Source organism: Mustela nivalis (assembly GCF_964662115.1).
Source record: "Mustela nivalis genome assembly, chromosome: 3".
Taxonomy (NCBI): Eukaryota; Metazoa; Chordata; class Mammalia; order Carnivora; family Mustelidae; genus Mustela; species Mustela nivalis.
This window is the reverse complement of record NC_139022.1, coordinates 97,310,569-97,335,079: the sequence shown is the minus strand read 5'-3', so window position 1 is coordinate 97,335,079 and position 24,511 is coordinate 97,310,569. Positions and strand designations below refer to the sequence as shown.

General features: G+C 42.8%; 1 protein-coding gene and 1 pseudogene across 2 annotated transcripts in view; one reads left to right on the top strand and one right to left on the bottom strand.

Annotated features, from left to right (window-relative positions):
* Positions 1-6,054: 6,054 nt before the first annotated feature.
* Positions 6,055-13,907, bottom strand: SPINK1 (serine peptidase inhibitor Kazal type 1). Its single transcript, XM_082726019.1, has 4 exons — positions 13,787-13,907; positions 12,480-12,511; positions 10,862-10,968; positions 6,055-6,178 (listed from the first exon to the last, which is right to left on the bottom strand). Exons 1-4 carry the CDS (start codon positions 13,839-13,841, stop codon positions 6,133-6,135), a joined length of 240 nt encoding a protein of 79 aa, XP_082582145.1. The 5' UTR covers positions 13,842-13,907; the 3' UTR covers positions 6,055-6,132.
* LOC309862295 (large ribosomal subunit protein uL1 pseudogene) overlaps positions 10,976-24,511 on the top strand; it is an 83,282-nt pseudogene continuing 69,746 nt past the window's right edge. The window contains exon 1 of the transcript XR_014316675.1: positions 10,976-11,305. The product of XR_014316675.1 is annotated as a large ribosomal subunit protein uL1 pseudogene (transcript). The remainder of the gene's footprint in view (positions 11,306-24,511) is intronic.

Here is a 24,511-nt window from a genome sequence, read left to right as displayed (position 1 = left end):
TTTTCCCCCTCCTACTTCCATAGGTATGTGTTTTTCTTACTTATTCCGCTGTTTTCTCTTCGTGTTTACTTTTCTGTTTCTAATGCAAGGTTTGCCTTGGTGACTCCTAATCCCCAACTTCCTCTTACTTCTTTTACTTCCTTCAGCAGGGAATAGTAAAATGCCAAAAAAATAGTATTAATTTTATTTTACACTCCTTATTCATGACTACACATGCTATGAGGAGCACGTGTTACCCACTGACACATAAAAAAGGCAAGAACTTAAACGGCACACCACCCAACTGTCTTTTGCTTTGCTCTCCAACCAGCCTTATTTGTTTCTTGTTCAGAACTTTTCAGTGAATCCTGATTTGTTGAAAAGCAGATGATTTATGCTATTCCTTTTTCCTGAAAAAGGAATGTATCTATACATTCTATATTTTGAGCTCAAAGTTAGCTACCATTTAAACAATGGGGGAAAAAAAGCAAAGGAAATTGCTGGCAGTGCTAAGACTTTGAAAAGTAAGAGCTTTGTACCTTTTTATGTAATTACTTCCTGTATTATACAAATCAATTGTATTTTTACTTAGTTGGATTAAACTAGGGCTTCTGGGGATAAATTGGGTCAAAGAAATGGAAATAAAATTACAGTATCAGTCATGTTCCTATTTCTCAGGAGGTTTATACAGTTTTTTTTAATGTTTCATTTCAATCACATGTACTTCTCCAATGAGACAAAAATCTTTTTATATATACTATTACCCTCTGATAGCTTCACATTTCAAATACTCTGAAACCAGCAAAGGAAACTATAAAAATCTGTTGGCCCTGTGACCAGGCCTTTTCGGAGTTTACCTGTAATTGTGCTTTTGCATTTAAAGAGAGCTACAGTTCTTAGGTTTCCTCTAGATGGAGACCTAACAGTAGGGACCACAAATCCCGTCCATAAAACTCCATCCATAATACTTGCAGTCAGTCCCATTCCTATTCGGAGGGCTGTGGTCTATAATTCTAAAAATTTTTTTATAGTTAAAAACGAAGAAAATTTAGTGTCACCTTGTATGCAGCCGAGAATCTCTTCCATAAAACCGCTGATAGTTCAATAATGCGATGAACTGGCACCTTAAGAAGCAAAATTCCTGCTATCGGGGGAAATGTTAATGCACCAGGAGATCTTTTTGGTGGGTTCTAAGTGTTACAAGACGAGTAACAATAAAAATAGTAACAACAAACAGCTGGTAATTCTTGAGCACTTAACTGTATGGCAGACATGGTGCTAACTGTTGGGAAACTGTTTACTCATCCCGTTATCAGAGATGAGGACATTCTCTGGCTTCTCCTAGGTCATGCGGCTGATGGTGGGAAAGCTGGGTTCCAGCCCAAGCACCAGAAACCGGGGCCTCTGATCGTGACCATCCTAGTCTACGCTTTCCCACTGAGCCCTCATCAGCCTGCTTTAATCTTCAGTTAGTCTACATTCTCCCTTGTGGCCAACCAGAACACGCTCCTACCTTTCCCCGTCCCCTGATGTAACGACAAGAGTACCAATGGAGCAGCTCCCAGATGCTACTGTCCTCCAGCTTACCACACAGCGACCAAGGCAAGGATGGATGTCTCTGCTGCCGTGGTGTTAACTCTCTGAAATGGTTTGAAAAAACCTACCAGATACCTGAACGTTCTCCTTTCTTCGGACCATCTTCTCCCACCTCCTTCAACCATGTATGCTAGGACGCAGTTTCCAGTTCTTTCGACTCCTGTGGTCTCTCTCTTCTACACATATTTCCGCTTGCAAATATGTCTTTTTAAAAACGTGACCATCAGGGACGCCTGGGTGGCTCAGTGGGTTAAGCTGCTGCCTTCGGCTCAGGTCATGATTCCAGGGTCCTGGGATCGAGTTCCGAATTGGGCTCTCTGCTCAGCAGGGGGCCTGCTTCCCTTCCTCTCTCTCTGCCTGCCTCTCTGCCTACTTGTGATTTCTCTCTGTCAAATAAATAAATAAAATCTTTAAAAAAAAAAAAAGTGACCATCAGACATGAACGCCGTCCTCCACACGCTTCCGACAGGTCCGTTAAAGCAAGACCAGAGGCCCAGAATGGAGTCAATGATGCTCACTAGGCCCCGCGGCCCTGAACCACACCTGAAGCGCCGCTTCTGCTCCCCCGAAACGATCTCCAGTCCGGCAACCGGGACTCCACCGAGGGGCCCTCGCTAGGTCGTCGGCCTGACCTCGGCCGCGCCCGAAAGGCAAGTGAACTGCTGTGACCAACCTGCAAATCGTCGGGTCACGTGACGGCTGTGTTCCCGCTCCCTTCCGGCCGCAGGTGTCTTTCCTGCCGTCCAGCCCTTTCCACCTGCCAGACCGGAAGTTACCCGACTCGAAGCGGGTTTTGTCCGCGTGAACTCCGGAGTCTGTACTGTGCCTCGGGTTTCTCTCTTTCCGGTCCCGGAGACAGAAGAGGGACCCCACGGAGCGCGGAGCGACCAGCAGCAGCCCAGGCGCAGGCACCCGACCAGCCCCTCGCGCCCGCGGCTCCTCGCGCTTCTCGCCACGTCCCGAGGTCGGGCACGTTCCCGTCGGATCCCCGCTCTTCGGCTTTTACGGCAAAGCTCTCAGGCTTTACTGGACCCTTTCTTTCTCCCAATTGGACCCAGCAGCTGGCCGCGGTCGGACTGGGCTTGACTGAAAACCGGAAGGGGACCCCCTTAAGACGCGTCCGACTTCAAAGCCAGATGACGTTCGGGCTCACAGTGGTTCCGGCTTAGAAAGCCGGATTGGGTCCAACAGCAGACTGGATCCGACTTCAAAGCCGGGCGACCTTCGGGGTCACACCACTGGGTCCACGTCAGACTGGGTGCGACTTAAAACCCCGACGACGTTCAGGGGTTATACAGGTTCTGGCTTAGAAACCGGACTGGGTCCCCCGTCAGACGGGTCTGACTTCAAAGCCAGATGACATTTGGTTTCACACTGGTTCTGGCTTGGAGAACCGGACTGGGTTCCCCGGCAGACTGGGTGCGACTTCAAAGCCGGACGACATTAGGGCTCACACTGGTTCCGGCTTAGAGAACCAGAATAGGTCCAGGTCAGACTGGGTTCGACTTCAAAACCCCACGACGTTCGGGATCATACCAGTGGGTCCACGTGCGACTTGGTCCAACTTCAAAGCCGGACAATGTTTGGGGTCACACAGGTTCCAGCTTAGAGAACCGCACTGGGTTCCCCGGCAGACTGGGTCCGACTTCAAAGCCAGATGACATTTGGTGTCACACAGGTTCCAGCTTGGAGAACCGCACTGGGTTCCCCGGCAGACTGGGTCCGACTTCAAAGCTGGACGACGTTCGGGCTCACACAGGTTCCGGCTTAGAAACCGGACTGGGTCCCCTGTCAGACCCGTCAGACTTAGAAGCGGAACTGGGTCCAGGGAAGCACTGGGTCTGACGTGGGAACCAGAACGAGTTCAGGGTTGGACTGGGTCCGCTTTCAAGACTGACTGGTTCCGCGGCCTGAGCGGTTTCCCTGTGAGGCCTCAGGCGGAAGTTCTGCTTGAAGCTGAGGGAGCACGGGAACCTCACCAGAGAGAATGTTGAGTTTCGGCGGCCGCAGGGGAACTTTCGCGGCAGGTAAGCTTATCCATTTATGAGGCGCCCTACAGAAAAGGGCCTCTCGCCCAGGTACTCAGCGGTGAGGCTGGGGGGAAACGACTTTTCCTCGGCGGACGTGTCTGGCGACCAGGCCGAGAACGCGGGGCCTCGGGCTCACCCCGCAGGCCAGATCCTGGGAAAACTGGCCGAAGCGGGCACGGGTAAGAATGCTCACCCAAGGACGGTCTTCGGTCTGCCTGCGGCGCCCGGTCCATAGGGGAGGGAAAATGCCCTTCGTCCCTTCCTTTCCAAACCCAGACTGGCGGGCAAAAACAAAACAAACACCCCCCCCCCCCACCCAATAGAAAAACCAACATTAGATCCTCGAGTTGGGACTCATGAATTTGCTTTTAGTTACCTTAGTTGTCGATCCTTTCCCTGCTTATTTGTCTGGTTTGTGGCTGTGATGAAGTTCTAGAACCTAGGGGAGGTTGGGTGGGTTGAGGTCCGGAGCCCATGACCAAGAAAGAATTTTTGAGACATCTTTGGTGCAAAATGGTGGTTTATTAAAGCATGGGGACAGGACAGAAAGAGCTGCTGCTCCGCTCTCCTGAGGAGTGGCTGATGATATACACAGGAGTTGGATAGGTGAGGACAAAGGGGGTGTTCCGGAGGGCTATCCGGGTAAAGAAGACTGTCGGGATATTGAAGGCCTGGTTACTATCAAGCCAAGGCCCTCTTTCCCTCTAATGAGGCGCTAATATGACGACAATTGGGAGTCTCCTGGTGCAATGTCACATACGTGCTATCAAGCGTCCTTGTTAGTGAGATTTAGGTGTAGAAGAAATTTAATTTTATTTACATTTCCTTCTGCCTCAGCCTCCTTCAGTTTTGTTTATGGAGGGGAGGGCGACATCAGGGCTTGAGGAACTGAGCTGTTTGTCTCTGGAAATTGACCTATTGATAAGATAGCTGCTTTGTTGTAAGTCACTGGGACATTTGTAAACTGAGGGGGACTCCTGTCTTGCAGGATTGTGGTCTCTGCAAGTTAACTATTTCTTTTTCTTTTAGGGCAGCCAGGGGTGCCTGAGGAATGTCACACATAGTACCGAGGGGAGCGGGTGGAGAGGGGGTGCAAGGTGCCAGCTTTTGCTTTCTCCTCAGCCAGCCTTCTGCTCCCTCATCAGCTGGAGAGCTTGGCTTGGCATCTGTCAGGTCGGCAGCTCCAAAACTATGGCCAGGCTGCTTCTCTTTACCTTTTCACAGGTCAGAGAGAGAGGGAACACAAGAGAGGGCACTGGGTTTATCATGTATTGTTTCTCCTATGACCTTCCAGCTTCTTCTCTCCAGACCTGTAAAGTGGTCCAGAGCAGACATGATGATTTCTAGCATTCAGTGACTTACGTTCTGTTTACTGTGGCTAAATTGTTTCATATGAAGGGTGCCCTTCAAGTGTCCTCTAACATCCCCAGACGAGACACAGGAAGCCATCTTGCATCCAGACCTTCCGTTAACGTGGGATCTGGCGAGCTGTTAGGCTCCAGTTTGGCTGAGTCACTCAGGAGACCACAGCATCCTCTAGTGGTCAGAGTTAAGCTTCCAGCTGCACGTACTCTAAACAGGACGAGAAATTATCCTAACCTCAGGTGTCAGGCAACTGTGTTGGGACCGGTTTTGATGCACCTGATACAGCTCAGGTTTTTTTTTTTTGCCCCCTTCAAGTCTCCATTCTTACCTAGTTCTCCGTAAGGACTCAAGGATTCAAGCTGCTTTTCCCTCTCTTTTTTAGTGATTACAGACACTTTTTCTACAGAGGTACTTCTTATTTCTACCTTATTTGTTGTCTCTAAGCACATAGGTCTTTTAATATGAGGAAGTTACCTAACGTTTCTACAGAAGAAATAGGAAAAGAATAATCCACCTGAGGTAATTGTGGTTTAGACGAAGCATTAGATTTTTGGGTCCACCCTGGAACAAAACCTCACTCTGCTAACTTGTTTGCCCGTGCTGTTAGTGAGGTTACTGAACTTTTCTAAGTTGACTCACAAGATAAGGATAACCTTACAGGGTTATGGTGGCTCTCATACAGAGCCAAGTCAACTACACAGACCTCATACAACAGATGCTCCATTAAATCCCAAGGAAACCCTAAAGAATTTATTTCAGTCAGCGAAAGCTAGCAGATAACATGTTTCTGGACTGAGAGTTTTCCAAGTATTGTTCTGATGCTAGTTTAATTCTTCATGGGATTATTGCCCTCATGACCAGCTGGGTCCTGTCCTGTCAGTCAATAACTGTAATCACATTTCCTGAGATAGTCGTCAGTATGTGAAGAAGGGAATGGGGAAGGAAAAAGCATCATGACGGAAACCTTGTCCAAGATTTCAGAATGGCTGTATTTTTTAAAATCCGGTCTGAGTTTGTCTCAGTCACCTAACCCCAGTGTAATCAAATATACCTTTGAGGGTAAAGCATTCAGGAACAACAGGAAGTATTTAGATGCGTTTTATTCAGCAGTCAGGCCTGCTAGGCATTGTGGTAACCACAGGTGATTTTAGAACCTTGGTTTTCAGCAAGGTCCAGATTTTTTAATGAAGACAGGGGTCTGACGCTTCCTGTAAAAGAGGTTAAACAGCGGATGAAAAAAGTGACTATGGGAAGAAAACAATGAAAAAACATCAGCTTTATTTAAAATAGAAAGGTTTCAGATTTTTATTCCCATTTCTCTGCCTTTCATTCATTTATTCATTCACTTATTCATTAATTCATCAAATATTCACAGACACTATTTCTTACATTCAATAAGGATACAAAAGAAAATAAAAATGTCTGCCTTTACACGTTTACAGATCTACTATGGGATTACAGTAAACCTCTGAAGTCAATCTCTAATTCATCGTTGCTTCTTTTTCTTCTAATATCTTTGTTCTACCCACAAGGTTTCTATCTTAGCTGGTGTCTGGGCTACTACAGGATGTTCTAATCAACTGATCTTTTGCTTTAAAACTCTGGGGGTTAATACCTGTGGGATCTCACAGAAGGAAATCATGTCTATATCCTAACTGATAACTGCCAGGTCTGAGCATCCTCCCTTCCAGATAAAAACTTCTCTGCTTCCCAGGACACCACCTTTCCCAAACCAGTTTTCTTTTGTGTTAGCTAAATATTCCTAAATCCTGTAATTGTGCCTCATGAGGTTGTTTACAGAGCTCACTCTCACTCTCCTTTAATTTTTTAAACCATCCCTTCCTTGAATATACTGGTTCATAGAAATTCTTCAATTTCTCTGTTTCTTGAGGACATCTGACTTCCATATATCTATGCATGTATTGATCTGGACCTTGATGATTTTCTTTTTTTTTATTTATATATTTGACAGAGAGAGACACAGCAAGAGAGGGAACACAAGCAGGGGGGCTGGGAGAGGGAGAAGCAGGCTTCCCGCTGGGCAAGGAGCCTGATGCAGGACTCAATTCCAGGACCCTGGGATCATGACCTGAGCTGAAGGCAGCCGCTTAACGACTGAGCCACCCAGGCATCCCGATGATTCTTCATTTTAAGAGTTTTTAATGTTTTGTTATTCCATAGGTTATTATCAATACATAATACTTATGTCTGAGTTGTTTAGCATACATAGCACAAACATCTAAACACAGTACACAGGTTGACTTACCTTCTATAGCTGTGTTGTTTATCCCTATTTAACTGTTTAAATTCACATCAGTGAAAGTTACATGATATTAAAAATTAAGTTTCTTAGTTGTACTAGACACATTTTAAGCACTGGTGGCAAGGCTAGTGGCTTACATACTAGACAACAGAGTGATAGAACGTTTCCATCTTTGCAGAAAGTTCTACTAGAGAGTGCTGGCCTATAGAATGGAATTTTCCAGTACAGATTCCCGGAGAAGACACAAAGAGAAAAAAGTCCTTACTGACTATATCTGACAAGCACATAATGCTCAAGGAGATGCAAGCCTTTGTCCACCTATCTCAAAAAAACCCCAACATCTAGGGTCAGAGCCTGGCTCAAGTTAACTTGACAATGGATTTTGGGAGGCTCCTAATGGACAGTAGAGAGAAAGGTGGTATGGTGCATCGTAAGTATTTTACACTAGGAAAAGCCATACTTTCTCTCTAGACCTGTTTTCTTTTTTTTTTTAATCAATTAATTTGAGAGAGAGTGGAAGAAGGGGCAGTTGGGGAGGATCTTCAAGCAGATGCCCCTGCTGAGTGTGGAGCCCAACTTGGGTTCTGTCCCAAGACCCATGAGTTCCTGACCTGAGCCAAAACCGAGTTGGACATTCAACTCACTGAGCCACCCAAGCGCCCCTAGACTTGTTTTCTTATCTGAGAAATACAGGAAGAAAAGTTACGTTTTCTGGCATTCAAATGTTCTTCCCATATTAAATATTTTTGAAAAAATAAAATGAGTAAGCAGGACAGTGGGTTTTAAAGGCTAAGGAGTGGGGTGGCTCAGCTGTATGCTCATATTTTCCTAATATTTCATTTTAAGCATTGGGCCTTTTGTTCTTGGAACTTGGAAGTTTTCTAAACCTCAAGGCTGTTTTACTGCTTCTCCTCCCCTTGGATGGAAATACGATGTTTGACCTTTATGTCATCAGCCTAGGTCATGAGAAAATTAACAAGTGTTTTCCAGTTCCTTTTACAAATCTTTATTGTAGCAATAAATTCACCATAAAGTAGAACACCTAACATTTGGGTCTTAAAACTTGAGGATATTAAATCTCTCTCCCTGGGGCCCTATTTCAACAATCCTTGCTAACACTCAGGATTTTCTGATGTAATTTAAAGTAGACCCAGGGGCGCCTGGGTGGCTCAGTGGGTTGAGCCGCTGCCTTCGGCTCAGGTCACGATCTCAGGGTCCTGGGATCGAGTCCCGCATCGGGCTCTCTGCTCAGCAGGGAGCCTGCTTCCTCCACTCTCTCTCTCTGCCTGTCTCTCTGTCTACTTGTGATCTCTCTCTGTCAAATAAATTAAAAAAAAAAAAAAAATCTTAAAGTAGACCCAGAAGAGAGGTCATGTTATCAGGAATTTATACTATGGAATAATGAATAATGGAAATGCGTGCAGTCATTTGAGTCTAAATCAAAGTCTTTAATGCTAAATCAGTTCTTAGAATAACTTAGAGTTTTCTAGGCTACTTGTGGAATCTCTTTTATTTGTTTTGATCATTCTACACCTTTCTTTAACCTGGGATGTCTTTGCGGTGCTACCAAAATTCTGAGCCCTCTTTAAATGACATCCTTTTCATGAATCCTTTCTTGACCCTTTCAGTACTAAGGAATCTGTCTCTCTTTCACTCTGGTAGTACTTTCCTCACACCTCATTTGATGGCACTTGTCCCAAGTTACCAGAAGCTGCCTTATTTGAACTTATGACCTATTTTCTTTTACTCAAAAGCACAAGGAAAGCAGAGGAAACCAGCATGATGCTGGGCACAAGTTAGGTTTTCAGGAGCAGAGGAAAATAGAAAATTTGTGGCAGATCTGCTTCTCTGAGGGCATGAATTTGATTCCCAGCATCTACCTATGATCACTTCAGAAAATGAGATTCATTGAGGCTGGTTCTCATCTCCATAAATGAAAATGTTACAAAAGTATGTTTTTGGTCACCTGATCTATATAATTCATATTTGCATTTTTGAGGGCTTTGGTATACACAGTCATTACCATCACCAAGAATGATTTTTTCAAGATTTTATTTTTAAGTAGTACCTACATCCCACGTGGGGCTCAGACTCACAACTGCAAGATCAGTCAAGAGTCACATGGTCTAGGGGCACTTGGGTGGCCCAGTGGGTTAAGCCCCTGCCTTCGGCTCAGGTCATGATCTCAGGGTCCTGGGATATGGCCCCGCATCAGGCTCTCTGCTCAGTGGGGAGCCTGCTTCCCTCCCTCCCCCAATCTCTGCCTGCCTCTCTGGCTACTTGTGATCTCTCTCTCTGTCTGTCAAATAAATAAATAAAATATATTTTTTAAAAAAGTCACATGGTCTAGCAACTGAGCCAGCCAGATGGCCCTGTGATTTTTTTTTTTCTTAAAGATTTTATGTCTTTGACACAGAGAGAGAGAGATCACAAGTAGGCAGAGAGGTAGGCGGGGGGGGGGGGGTGAGCAGGCTCCCCTCTGAGCAGAGAGCCCCATGCGGGGCTCGACCCCAGGACCCTGAGATCATGACCTGAGCCGAAGGCAGGGGCTTAACCCACTGGGCCACCCAGGCGCCCAGCTCTGTGATTTTTTAAAGGTATTTTGGGTGTCTTAGCTTTTTAAAAATCTAGACTATCTACTGATTTGCTATTAAAGCATGGGATTTTGTTATACAAGTGATTTTTGAAAAAATTCATTCAGAGAACCAAACACTTTATTCCACTCTCTTTTCCTTAACACATTTATCTTACACTATGTTATTAATACCTTTCGCCCTTTTGTTCATATTTTTATTGGAGTGTCTCTCTCTCCCTTACATCCTAAACAAAGCCTCCAAACTTTTCAAAATCCTAGCAGGCATAATTAGTTTTTTTAAATATTGTGCTCTCTGAGTACTTTGCTCTTATTTCCACTGACTACGTTGCAATTAGCATTGAGTGTAACCAAATCGAGTCTTGAAACATGCTGGGCTTCTTCTGTATCTCACAAATACTTGGTCTGGTACCTGACTTTATTTATTTATTTATTTATTTTTTAAAAGATTTTTTCTTTATTTATCTGACAGAGATCACAAGTAGGCAGAGAGGCAGGCAGAGAGAGAGGAGGAAGCAGGCTACCTGCAGAGCAGAAAGCCCAATGTGGGGCTCGATCCCAGGACCCTGGGATCATGACCTGAGCCGAAGGCAGCGGCTTAACCCACTGAGCCACCCAGGTGCCCCTGGTACCTGACTTTAAAGCACAGTTGAAACAGCAAGGATTTGGACCCATGTCTGTCTGTCACTGCAAGTTACTTGAGCTCAGTCTCAATTTCTTCATGTTTATAACGAGCTTAGTATTCTCTGCCTCAGAGATTTGTGAATATTCAATGCCTTGCCCCATGCCTGACACAGTAAGTGTTGCTTTCTGTCGTAACACACACACATAAACATCTCTGTAGATAATCATACCAGATATGTAATGAGAAGAAGAGATTGAGAATTATTTTTGGAAAGATGAGATGTTTTGTTTCTCTCATGGTAAGATTAATGTTATTGGTAAATTGACTGGAACTTAGAGGGATAAGATACATGAAAATTTGAAGACAACTAGCTTAAAACTATGTTTTAAGACATTTGAGTTTGTACTCACTTATTTTGAACACATAACACACATTCATTAGAATACGTTTCTCCATCAGTCCCACAGACAGGATCATAGATCTTGGTACATGCATTTGTTTCAGTGTTACATTTAGCCTAAAAATGGAATTAAACAGAATTATTTTCCATCATTTAACTTTCTTTGAGTTTATAGTGAAATCTCGGAAACGGTTTTCACTTCCTTGGAGTGGTCAGCTTAAAGATGGAAGTATGGTTGTGGGCGTGACAGTAGTGATACTGAGTGTTTGAAAGGAAGAAGCCAAGGTTTGGAATCAGAATGCCTGATTGCATGCAATGCCTCTGCCATTTACAGACTGTGAGACGCTGGCAAATCTCCTTGTGTCTCCAACCCTCGGTCATTTCATCAGCACAATGGGGAGGATATTATCACTTCCACACCTGTCTCCTGGTGGCATCATGAGGTTTAAATAAGGTGAGTGACATCATGTTCAAGTTTGCGATGACGGCAGATCAATGATGGTTCCTCTCAGGTCAGCCACACTGTGGGCATGTCTTCCTTGCACACTGTGGTCCATTCACACTGCCCTTCTCTTAGTCATGTGACAACACCATATGCTTTCTGCCCTGGGAGCCCTTGCACAGGCTGTTTCCTTGACATCAGTAAGAACTTGTAGTTACGGAATGGCTGTTATAGGTCAGGCACTTTCCTAAGTGCGTTTATGTATTACTTTATTTAAATCTTACAATTATCCTCTGAATTTTTTATTATACTCTTCTTCCAGTGAAGACAGTGAAGCACAAAGAGATTAAGTCACCCAAGGCTACACAGCTGGTAATTCCAGATCCAGGATTCAGACCCACTTTGTCTAGGTCCTGAGCTTTGGCTCATACCCACTTCAGCCTGCTACTCCTATCTATTGGTTATATTTTGCTGACAGTCACTTACCCTTCATGGCTCAGAATATATCTCACTTAGGGGCACATTCTGTGATCTAACCAGGCTTGGTTCCAGATGGTACCAGAATTTCTTAAAACCCTTATCATTAGTGTAATAATTTATTCACTCATCCTTTTGGTTTGCCATCTATCTCCTCACTAGATATAAATGAAAAGGGACATTTCCTCCTCTGATCTTCAAATTTACTGCAGTTAATAAATTTATAAACACAGAACCAAAAAAAAAAAAAAAGAAAAATTAGGTATAGAATGTTTTTCTAGAGGAAGAACATAGTTTATTATTTTCTTTTGCTCATTAAAAATTAGAGCTCAACTTGGGGGTTGGGAGAGTTTTATGCCAACATGGTCAAACTGGCTGAAAGGAGGAAGGGCTCCTTGGAGGGAAGTTAAGAAGAGTGCCACCCCAAATCCTTGCCCTACCAGATAGCCTCAGAACGTTCAGAATGCCTCCATAGCAAACATTATATGACGATGTAGAAATTGCCTGGGTTTTGGTGTGTTTGTCCTTCAGCATAAGCCCTGTGGGGGCACTGCTGTTACTCTCCATACTTTGCAGGTTAAGCCTCATTAGTACCCCACATCCATCCTGACTTCAGGTGAAACTGAAATGTCACAGCTTGACTGTGCGTTGAGTGGAGCAAACAGCTCTAGCCTGACAGACAAATAAAAAAGTACAGAATATTCCTTACCTCTCTTCCCTCCAAGCCAGCTCTGGTGTTGCCTAGAAAACATGAATGAGACACAGGGGGTCAGGTACTAAGTAGGAGAAGCCAGATCTGCTCTTACTTAGAATCATCCACTTCCATTGAATACTATGACTTCTCTGCTGGCTTCTTCTGCTCCTCTCACCCACCATGTTCTTACTCTTCCGCTTTTTCTTCTTCTTCTTCTTTTTTTTTTTTAAAGATTTATTTATTTGAGAGAGAGAGCATGAGCAGGGGAATGGACATAAGGAGAGGGAGAGAATCCTTGAGTAGACATCCTGCTGAACACGGAGCCTGACACAGGGCAAGACCAGGACCTGAGCCTAATTCAAGGGTCAGACGCTCAACTGACTGAACCACCCAGGCACCCTACCCCATCTCTTCTTGTTTCTGCCTTCTCTCAAGGACATCTCACTGGTGTCCAATAACTCCCTGCCTGCTGAAGTCTCAAGAAAATGAAGCAGAAGTTTGATTAGGATCAAAGTATCTCAATTGGCCATTTCATGAAAGTTCATCATTTCTTTGAAAATAGAAGTCATTTACTTACTGCTTGAGATGTGTCAGGCACAGAGCAAATACCTTCTGAATGTCCACTGCCTTCTCGCAACTGGTTACTAAACCTTTGGTCTTATAATTAGTGATGTAAGAAGTGTCAGTATCTTTAACTCAGTGTTATAGATGAAGATGTGGAGAGTTTATATGAAAATTTATGAAACAGTTACCACCAGCACCAACCAGATCTCCTGACACAAAACTTACTTGCAATTACATGTAAGTCGTCTTTACTAAGTAATGTTAAAAATAGAGCTCCTTTGACATCTCACCTTCAGTCCCCAAAGAGCTCTTTCCCTCTGTTAGATTACACTGATTATTAGTCCAATTCACATTTCTTGAATTTACAGATAGATGCTTAAAATTGCATTCTCTAGAAAATTACAAGTCTACTGACACTATATAGGGGTGGTGATTTTGGATGAGCTCATTGAAGAGAAGAGGAACTAACTTGATAGCATTTAAAGGAAGAAACGTTGGTGAGATTTGATTATGATACCGACAATTTCTGAGGTGATCTAGATAAAGTGGTAGCTCTTCCTAAGTCAGTTTTATGAGAAGCAACCAGGCACCTCTGGTCTTGAAGAAGTCCCCTAAAATAGGTCCCTAACATTATTTCATTTCATTGGGACCAAAAGATCTGTCCAAGACTAGACTCTAAGTCTAAAATGTAATGAGAACAGTGATGCAACACGTCAGAAGAGTTTTACTCAAATCAGAAAATATGCAAAGGCACCTACCAGATAAACTCAACAGGGCCAAAGCACTAAGAAGAAAGATGCTTGTTACCTTCATGGTGAAAGTTCGGTATTCAGAGCTCAGTCGAAAACTGCATTGAACTTACCACTTCTCTTCAGAACCCTGGGATGGGAAGGGTTATATAGTTAGGCTGGCCTCCAGACGCCACCTCCTGCCCCGTCACAGGTCTTTGGTTATTGATTGACTCTGTAGCATAGCCTAGCCCCAAGTTCCAGGAATGTCACTTTCGTAAATAAGGTAAAAGAAACAGCACAGGCCTGCAATGTGCCAGGCCAAGATTCTGTCAGAAAAGTTCTGGTGGTTGGTTAGTTGGTTCTCCCCTTAACTTCCTCTATGACTGTGGGGAGCCCCAGTGGTCTCATCCATAAGGTAAACTCAAAGGTCACCTGTGCTCTTTAGCTCTGGATATATAAACAGGTGTGGATATCCAAAAATTGCTTTCTATTATTTCTTCTTTTCATTCAGCTTTTCCCTGTTTTCTTTTTAAAAGATTTTATTTATTTACTTGTCAGAGAAAGAGATCAAGAGAGCACGCACAAGCAGGGAGAAGAGCAGGCAGAGGGAGAAGCAGGCTCCCCACTGAGCAAGGAGCCTGATGTGGGACTTGATCCTAGGACCTTGGGATCATGACCTGAGCCAAAGGCAGACGCTTAACTGACTGAGCCACCCAGGCATCCCTAGCTTTTCCCTCTTTTATTCTTCTCTTTTCTTATGTTCTGTCACTCATTCACAAATCCCAGTGTTGCTGACCAAGAGACAGGGTAGAGTTGGAGAGGGCTTAGGTCCCTAAGGTGTGTATGTGTGTTCTGAGGCTAGATCTGCTTGCCAGACACTTACTAAATCTGTGTTCTTGGACAGGTGGTTCATTCGCGCTCTGCCTCACTTTATTCATCTGAGATCTGAAAAAATAATAGCATTTAACTCAAAGTGTTTATCTTTCATTCAAGCACAAATATTGTTTCTAACTGTGTAGAACAATATTTGGGAGATGGTTCTCCCTTCTCTCTTGTGTTTCTGCCTATCTTGTGAGGAGAAGCACTGACTGCCTGTGACTCAGTTGCTCTTTTCAAGAGTTTGTATAACAAATGGACTTGGAAGGTGGAATAGTGTTTCTCTCTGGAGCAAAGAGATAAAGATAGTATCTCTCACCAGTGCAAAGATAAGGTGGGCATGGATTAGGGATTTTTAAGAAGCATGGCATCCTTCTTGTGGAGCACAGTACACTTTTTCTATAGGTACCACTTGGTCTTCCTCTTGTCACCCTGTAGAAATTGGGGCTTGGGAAACCAGATGACATTGGCATTTTGGCTCTTGTAATTGAATAATTAAGTCCCTTGTCTCTGTCTCAGCAGCTTGTATCTTTTTTTTTTTTTTTTTATTAAAGATTTTATTTATTTATTTGACAGAAGAGAAATCACAAGTAGTCGGAGAGGCAGGCAGAGAGAGAGAGAGAAGCAGGCTCCCTGCTGAGCAGAGAGCCCGATGCGGGACTCGATCCCAGGACCGTGAGATCATGACCTGAGCCGAAGGCAGCGGCTTAACCCACTGAGCCACCCAGGCGCCCCACAGCAGCTTGTATCTTTTGCCAGCATCCCTCTAACTGTGGTAGGCTAACTTGTTAGCTTCCAGGTAGGGTAAATCTCAGATCTTCCCTAGTCTTGAACTGTGCTCATGTCTGGAGATACATCAGTGAGTAAAAATGGTAGTCCCTGCCCTCATGGAGCCTCCATTTTATTTTATTTTATTTTTTAATTTTAAAAAAATTGTAAAAAGATTTTATTTATTCATTTGAATAAATAGATAGAGATCACAAGTAGGCAGAGAAGCAGGCAGGGGGTGGGGGAAGCAGGCTCCTGCTGAGCAGAGAGCCTGATGTGGGGCTCGATCCGAGGACCCTAGAATCATGACCAGAGCTGAAGGCAGAGGCTTTAACCCACTGAGCCACCAAGGCGCCCCTCCATTGCATTTTATTTGGGGGAGACAGGCAATAAGAAAGTCATCTGATAATTATAAAGCATATCCGATTATGATAAATATTATGGAGAAAAAGAATAAGGGTGCTGGAGGATCGGGAGAGAGTTGTTATAGATTGGCAGAGAAGGCCTTGCTGATTAAGTCACGTTTGAACAGAAACATGAAGGAAGTGAAGAACTGAACCATGCAGATATCCAAGAACAGGCACTCCAGGCAGAGAGAACAGCGAGGGCAAAGGCAAAAACTTGCTTGATCTGTTTGACAAACATCTAGGGTGATGGGTAATCTGGCTGGAGCACAGTGATGGAAGGACATCCATCAAGGATGGCAGGGAGGTGAAGGAAGCAGTGAGGTCTGAGTGGTAAATGCTGTGTAGGCTGTAGTAAGGACTTTAATTTGGAAGCAAAGGGAAAGCTGTGAAAGAGCTGTGGCACAGGAATAACACGATACGGCGTACATTGTAAAAGGTTATTTTACCTTTTTAAGAGAATAAACTTGAAGATAAGGACAGCCGCAGGAAAACCAACTGCTGGGCTCTTACACTCATCCATCCAAGAGCTGATAATGGGAGTGGAAGAAAGAGGTTGGCTCTGTAGTTCATGCGAACTTAATACATGTAAAGTGTTGACAACAGTTTCGGCACATGGTAAACACTTAGAAATATTACCCATCACTAGAATTTCATTGTTGTTATTTTTTCAGGATTTATAATGCTGTTCCATCTAACTGGAATGTTTTTCTTTACTGTTATGCATGAATGAATTCTTCTCTGTCTTTAAGGTTCACTTCAAATGTTGTTTCTTATTGGAAAACTTCTGCTCCTCCTGGGCTGCCCTAGTGTTTTTAATGTGGTTGAATGCAACACATAACACATTGTTGAAACTGTGTATGATGTGTTCCCCCATCTTCCATTTATGCTTCAACCTTCACCATCCTAGCTTCCTCCTGCCTCTCTACTGCTGCTGAACTTGCTTGTTTTGGTCCCTGATTCAAATCAGTTAATTCCATGGACAATTTTCAGAACTCATAGCCTCTAATTCTTCACACGTGATCACACTCAATATCATTTCTTTTCTTTTAGGTTTGTTTATTTATTTGAGAGAGGGAGAGAGAGAGGGAAGGGTGTGGGGGGGGGCAGAGGGAGAGGGACAAGCAGACTCCCCACTGAGTGTGGAGCCCAAGGTGGGGTTGGATCCCAGGCCCAGAGATCATGACCTGAGCCAAAATCTAGAGTCACATGCTTAACCTACTGTGCCATCCTGGCATCTCTCAATATAATTTCTTTTCTTGGGTTTCATGACTGCACAGGCCTCTGCATTTCCTCATACCTTCTTCATTCTCATCATCTCCATCCTCCTCATTGACTCCTCTTCCTCTAATGAGTGAAGACTTGGAGTTTTTCAAGTCTTTGTGCCCTATTCATGTCTCAATTTCATTTTCCTTAGGTGAACTCTTTCATTCACATCATTTAAATTCTATCTTTATAAAATCCCCAGATATGTATATATTTCCTAGATCTGCCCTTGGGATCTTTAGACCAGATATTAAGAGCCTTCTCAACTCTTTGGACATCCTATGGGCACACCAGATGTGATATGTCCCGTACTACTGCTTTGATCACTTAACCACAAACGTTTTTCTCTTCAGTCTCCCCTCTGCTTCTCTGCCTTCCAACAGGTTGGTTAAGCCAAAATCTAAGTGTTCCCCTCACTGCCCCTGTCGGGGACCGCCTCCGGCCGGGAAAGTCCCCACCATTACAAGATGGTGCTTGGCTCACTGCCAGCAAAATACACTGCAAGTAAACAACAAACTTTCTGGTGAAGCCTGCCTAAAGGAGGACATAGTCATTGGCTGTTTCAAATTTAATCAGCATAGTAACAAGACTCTCATTGGCTCTCCCCATTGCTTGGCCCCTTATTGGTCACCCTGCTGCATATAAGCTAAGGAAGTTGACGAAATAAGGGGAATGAAGCATTAACACCGAACCAGGCTTCTTGTCCTTGTGGGTCGAGGGCGATATGCCCCCTTTTGCCCTTACCTTGTACTACCTCCCAAGCTTAATTTGTTACCAAGTTCTCTTCTGGTTTTTTTTTTTAAGATTTTATTTACTTATTTGACAGAGAGAGAGCACAAGCAGGTAGAACAGCAGGCAGGGGGAGAGGGAGAAGCAGGCTTTCCGTGGAGGAGAGAGCCCAATGTGGGACTTGATCCCAGGAATCTGGGATCATGACCTGAGCCGAAGGCAGACGCCCAACTGACTGAGCCACCCAGGTGCCCCAAGTTCTCTTCTTGAATCTGTATCCAAAATAACCACAATGCTGAAGGCTTCTCATCATTTTATGCTGACATATCAAAGATGATGGCATCATTGTCTGTGTCCCTCCCTGAGGATAAATTTGGACCTGGGAAATTCTTGAACTTTTAAAGTCCCCTTTGGCTTTCTGAAGTTTCCTTCAAGACAGTATCTACAGTTATTTCTTCCTCAGCTGCTCTCCACAGGGGAAAAAAAAAAAAAAAAGATAGGTTTTAGGTTTTAACCTCCAAGACTCAGGCTAAATATAATTTTCTCATGGAGCTGCTTTCCAAGTAGTTTCTCATTCTGTTCTGCATGCATGCTAGGGCTTGTTATATTATTCCCTGATACACTGCATCACACTTAAATTTTATTCTGTGGCTGTTTATATGATTATTATGTAATATCCCTTTCCCTTTAGGGAGAAAATATGGTTGCTTTGTAATTGCAGTACCTCACCAGGTGCCTGGTAAATCGAAAGTTCTGAATAAATATTTGCAGAAAACATGAATAAAGTAATATATATGCATATGCTTCTTTTCTTGAAGGCCTAGATCTATGCCTTGTTATTTCTGTGTCTCTTGCCTGCCACAGAAGAGTCCCTTATTGGGTCACTTAGTCTTACTCATTTAGCCGTCATTATAATTCAGATACCCACTGAGTTCCTCACATTTAAAAGCCCTGGCCTGACTGCCAGGGAAATAGATTTTAATTTCTGTGTTTATGGAGTTTAGGCTAAGCATTGATGGATACAGGTTGAATGAGTAAAATTTTTTTTTCTTTTCATAATTTAAATAGCAGTTTGGTTGACAGTAAGAAGTTTCTAATAGCCACTGTAAGGGGAGTTAATATTTGAGAGGAGGTTTTTTTCGTTGGCTTTGTAAGCAGTCGGAGGAGAAAGGAATTGGCTGGCATCTCGTTGCAGGAACTCTTTAGGTAATAATACCAGCAGTGATAACATTCAGATTTAGAACTGTCTCATGCCAAACCCCAAGCTCTTTGCCTTGATTTTTAAACATTTTTGACTGTATATCTGAGGCAAAAAATAAATTTTGTGTGATAGCCTACATATGTGTAGACAAATAAAATTGTTAAGAAACAAAATGTAGGGGTGTCTGGGTGGCTCAGTGGGTTAAAGCCTCTGCCTTCAGCTCTGGTCATGGTCTCAGGGTCCTGGGATCAGGCCCCACATCGGGCCCTCTGCTCGGCAGGGAGCCTGCTTCCTCCTCTCTCTCTGCCTGCCTCTCTGCCTACTTGTGATCTCTGTCTGTCAAATAAATAAATAAATCTTAAAAAAAAAAAAAAGAAAGAAAGAAACAGAACATAGCCTTATTATATGGGATGACTCTTGATGCCTTTTATTCTCTTCTGTCTCATAATTCACCAATTCTGACTTGCATTTTGAAAATGCTTAAGTATAGTAATATCCTGTGCCCTCATACAATCTTGTTTTCTTAATTGCTATGAAAGTAGGATAAAATTCTAGTTAGAGACTAGTTCTAAAACTGTAATAGGAAGTGGCTCTTTGAAGGCGGCAAGTTGAAGAGGACATGAAGAGAGACATCTGGCGGCAATTACAAGCCTGCCCTTTCACCTGTGATGTGATTCTAGTTAAATCCTCAACTACAAAAAATGTGTGTCATGATATATTCATTTGGTGTGAAAAATAAATGTAGAAAAGCAAATAAATACTGTGCAAAAATATCCTCCATTTCCCCTGGAATAATCATTACTGGCAGGTAATGACATGAGCCTTCCACGGATTGGAAATGAATGGATCATATATTAAAGCTTTTTCTGATCACTGTCTTGATAGAATAAATATTGTTTGCCCTAAGGGATGAGATGGGTAGGCATTGGCTGTAACAACTCTGCTGCCCTGCTAGACTATAGTCATATTTAGTGTGTCTGCATGGCCTAGCCTTGTGTAAAGCTCTCCGTCTGTCTTCTTTTCTTCTCTGGGGACATATTTGTGTGTGCATGTCTTCAGGGACTCAGCAAACACACTGTGACCTACTCCCCTCAGTTTCAAGGACTAATTATTCACCTGAATAAAGAGTGATGACAAAACTTAAGAGACCTGTTTTCATGGTTGCTGATAAGACTTGCTGGAATGGGGATGTCGCTTGAGCACCTGTTGATTTTCACATCCTGGGCCCAAGGTTTGACTGGTAAGAAAAATGACAGAAACTAATATATTTAGCCTGAGATGTGAAGATCTCTGACTTAACTATATCTTAACTCTTCTGTCTTATTTTTCATTATTCGCGGAACCTCATGACTTTTTTTTTTTTTTTTTTTTTTTTTTTTTTTTTTAAGAGATAGAGAGCACAGGCACAGGATGGGAGAGGGGAGAGGGAGAGAGTGAATATTAAGCATGCTCCAAGCCCAGCACAGAGCCTAGCTCCTGACTCCATGATCTCAGAAGGCTGAGATCATGACCTGAGCCAAGATCAGGAGTTAGAGGCTTAACCACCTGAGCCGTGCAGGTACCCCATGGGTTGGGTTGTTGAGGTCTATCATCTCTCTAGTGGTCTCTTGTTTTTTTTTTTTTTTTTTTTTTAATATTTAATTTTTTATTTTTTATAAACATATATTTTTATCCCCAGGGGTACAGGACTGTGAATCACCAGGTTTACACACTTCACAGCACTCACCAAAGCACATACCCTCCCCAATGTCCATAATCCCACCCCCTTCTCCCAAACCCCCTCCCCCCAGCAACCCTCAGTTTGTTTTGTGAGATTAAGAGTCACTTATGGTTTGTCTCCCTCCCAATCTGTTTGTTTGTTTTTAAAGATTTTATTCATTCATTTGAGAGAGAGAGGATGAGCAGGGGGAGGTACAGAAGGAGAGAGAGAGAGAAGCAGACCTCCTGCTGAGCAGGGAGCCTGACTGAGTGCTCCATCCCAGGATCCTGAGATCACTACCTGAGTGGTAGTGGGGGGTTAGAAGGAGAGGGAGCCTGAAGTGGAGCTCAATCCCAAGACCCTGGGTTCATGGCCTGAGCCACCTGAAGGCAGACGCTTAGCTGACTGAGTGACCCAAGCACCCTGTTTTTTCCACAGTTTTATTCAGTTATAATTGACATATGTCACTGTATAAGTTTAAGACACACAGCATGATGGTTTGATTTACACATATTGTGAAATAGTTACCACAGTAGGGTCAGTTAGCAACCATTTCATCATATAGATACAAGAAAAAGAAAAGAAAGAAGAAAAGATTAAAGGAGGAAAATGTTCTCCTTGCGATGATAACTCTCAGGATTTATTCTAACACATTCCTCTGTAACTGGAGGTTTGTACCTTTTCACCATCCTTCTCCAATTGCCCCAACCTGCTTTCCCTACCTCAGGTAACCACAAGTCTGATTTCTTTCTCTGTGTATTTGTTTTCTTGTTTTTCAGTTTGTTTGTTTGTTTTGACTCCACATGTGAGTGACATCGTAAGATATTTGTCCTGTGTCTGACTGATGTCACTTAGCTGTAATGCCTTCAAGGTTCATTCATATTGTTGCAGATGGTGGGATTTCCTCATTTTCTATGGCTGAGTACTATTCCATGGTGTGTGTGTATATATACATACATGTATACCACATGGATATACCAGTTCCTTATCCGTTCATCCTTCAGTGGATGCTCACTTAGGTTGTTTCTGTGTCTTGGCTATTGTAAATAATGCTGCCATGAACATGAGGGTGCAGATATCTTTTCTAGTTAATGTTTCATAAGTCTTTGGGTAAATACCCAGAAGTGCAATTGCTGGATCATATGGAAGCTCTGTTTTTAATTTTTTGGAGATCCTTCATGCTATTTCCCATGGCGGCTACACCAATTTACTATCCCACTAACAGTGCCCAAAGGTTCCCTTTCCTCCACATCCCTGCCAGCATTTAGTATCTCTGTTTTTTTGTGGATGGCTGTATTGCTGGCATGCGGTGATACTGCACTATGGTTTTCATTTGTATTTCCCTAATGACAGGTGATGTTGAGCATATTTTCATGGACATTTGCGGAAATGTCTATTCACTAAGAAATGTCTTTATGCCTTTTTAAACTGGGTTATCTGGGTTTTTGCTACTGAGTTGCATGAATTCTTTGTACATTTTGAATATTGACCCTTTAATAGATGGTTTGTAAAGATTTATAATATTGTAAATATTTGTAAAAAGAAAAATTGTCTTTTCACTGTGCAGAAGCTTTTTAGTTTGATGTAGTCCCATTTATCTACTTATTTTTGTTTTGTTGCTTGTGCCTTAGGTGTCACATCCAAAAACTTATTACCAAGAGCCTTGTCAAGGAACTATGTTCCTTGTCAAGGAACTATGTTCCTTCATGTTTTATTCTAGGAGTTTCATGGCTTCAGTCTTACAGTTAAGTCTTTATTCTATTTTGAGTTCATTTTTGTGAGTGATGTAAGATCCACTGGGGCCAGTTTCATTCTTTTACATGTGAATATCCAATTATTCCAGCACCATTTTTTGAAAAGATTGCATACTGAACTTTTTATCTGATGGGGTTTTCTCTGTGTGTGTGTATACACATATATGTGTATACATATATATATATACACATATATGTGTATACACACACACACAGAAAAAAAGTGTGTATATACACATATGTATATATACACACGTTTTTTACTGCTATGCACAGTATATGCAGCCTTCCCCTGTATGATTCTTTTTTTTTTTTTTTAAAGATTTTATTTATTTATTTGACAGAGAGAGATCACAAGTAGGCAGAGAGGCAGGCAGAGAGAGAGAGGAGGAAGCAGGCTCCCTGCTGAGCAGAGAGCCGGATGCGGGACTCGATCCCAGGACCCTGAGATCATGACCTGAGCCGAAGGCAACGGCTTAACCCACTGAGCCACCCAGGTGCCCCTCCCCAGTATGATTCTTGTCTTTGCTACTGGATGATGTTTCTTGACTTTGTAGAGAGCCATTCTTTGGCTTTGGAAAATCCACCCTAACCTGTCTATTGGACCACTTTGGCCTCATTGAAGTAGGTCTTTAATAACTGCTAGTGAATCTAGCTGGAGTTGAACTATCTTCTTTCTTGCACTTGCTTTTTTGGTAGTAATGTTTGGGTAGAATGTTGAAAATAGTGGAGGTGAGCGCTTGGAGTTTAGGTATCAGTGAGGTACTGATATTAGAGGTTCCTCATGATTCCAGTAACAGCATTGTCACAAACATGTCATAGTTAACCTTAGGAAATGTACATACTATTTTATTTTCAACACAGCTTTAAGGCAAAATAAATGTCAGGTGGCAACATGCCTTTCCAAGATTTGCAATTGTTCTCTAGAATAACTATGTTCCTCACAGGTCTAGGAGGGAGAACTGTCATCTGTTCCAACTTTAACTCTTGTGTTTAAATCTCACCTATTAGTGGGCATCTAGTCAATGCTTAAATCCTTCAGGTGATAGATCAGGATCAGAAGTTGTTTATATGGTGCTGAAAAACCTCTCTTGGGGTTTTGATTTATTTATCCTAGTGCTTGACTTCAGAAAAATTCTACTTGATTATCTCCATGATCCTCCTTCAAATGTTTGTTAATAACAACTATAGTCCACTTTAAATTTTCTTTCTGTGAAATAATCTGGTCCATCAACTACTTCTCATTTGGTAGTACTTCAGGTTTTCCCCCCTCAGCATGTCTCCATTTTGTCTTTCTGCTTTTGAGCGTGAACTGCCTGGAAGGCTACTCCAGGACAGTCTGATGACCACAGTGGTCTAAAGTCTGCTACCCTCTCCCCTACCTCCCCATCTCCACTCACACAACACACAAAACTAATGTCCAAAATCTTTTTAATTATCTTCTGACTCAAAGCTGTACTTTCACTTCATCACACAAAATGTAAGCACTACTTTCCCTGCCTCATACGATGCTGCTGAGTTTCTTCTCTTGCATCTGTCCTTTTGTTGACACTCAGCCTACTGCTTCTTCAGGATAAGCCAGATGGGGAAGCACCTCAACCTTACTGCTTTCAGAGCACATTGAAATTTTATATTTCATTCAACAGATACATGAATAGACTTATTACATGTTAGAAGTTGGCAGAAGGGATATGTAGAATTCATTTGAAGTGGGTTAGAAAGTGAACAAAATGTGAGGAGATGGAGACAAAGAACAACATCTATTTCAAGAAGCTTTGCTCTGAAGAGAGTGAGAAATAAGAGTCATTGCTGCATGTGGACATGGGGTTAAAGGGAATTTTAAGGTGGGACGTGATGTACTTCAAACAAAGGCTTATGACGTCAGGCCCATTCTAAATACTTTATTTTTCCTGAAGATTCAAAATCATGAGTTCCTTTAATCATTCATCAGAGTGGCAAGAAAATAATGTCATAGACATTCCTTAGAACTTTCCAGTATTCCACACACACAAAAAAACAGGTGATGAGTTTCCATTGTTGGGGTAGTAAAGGAAG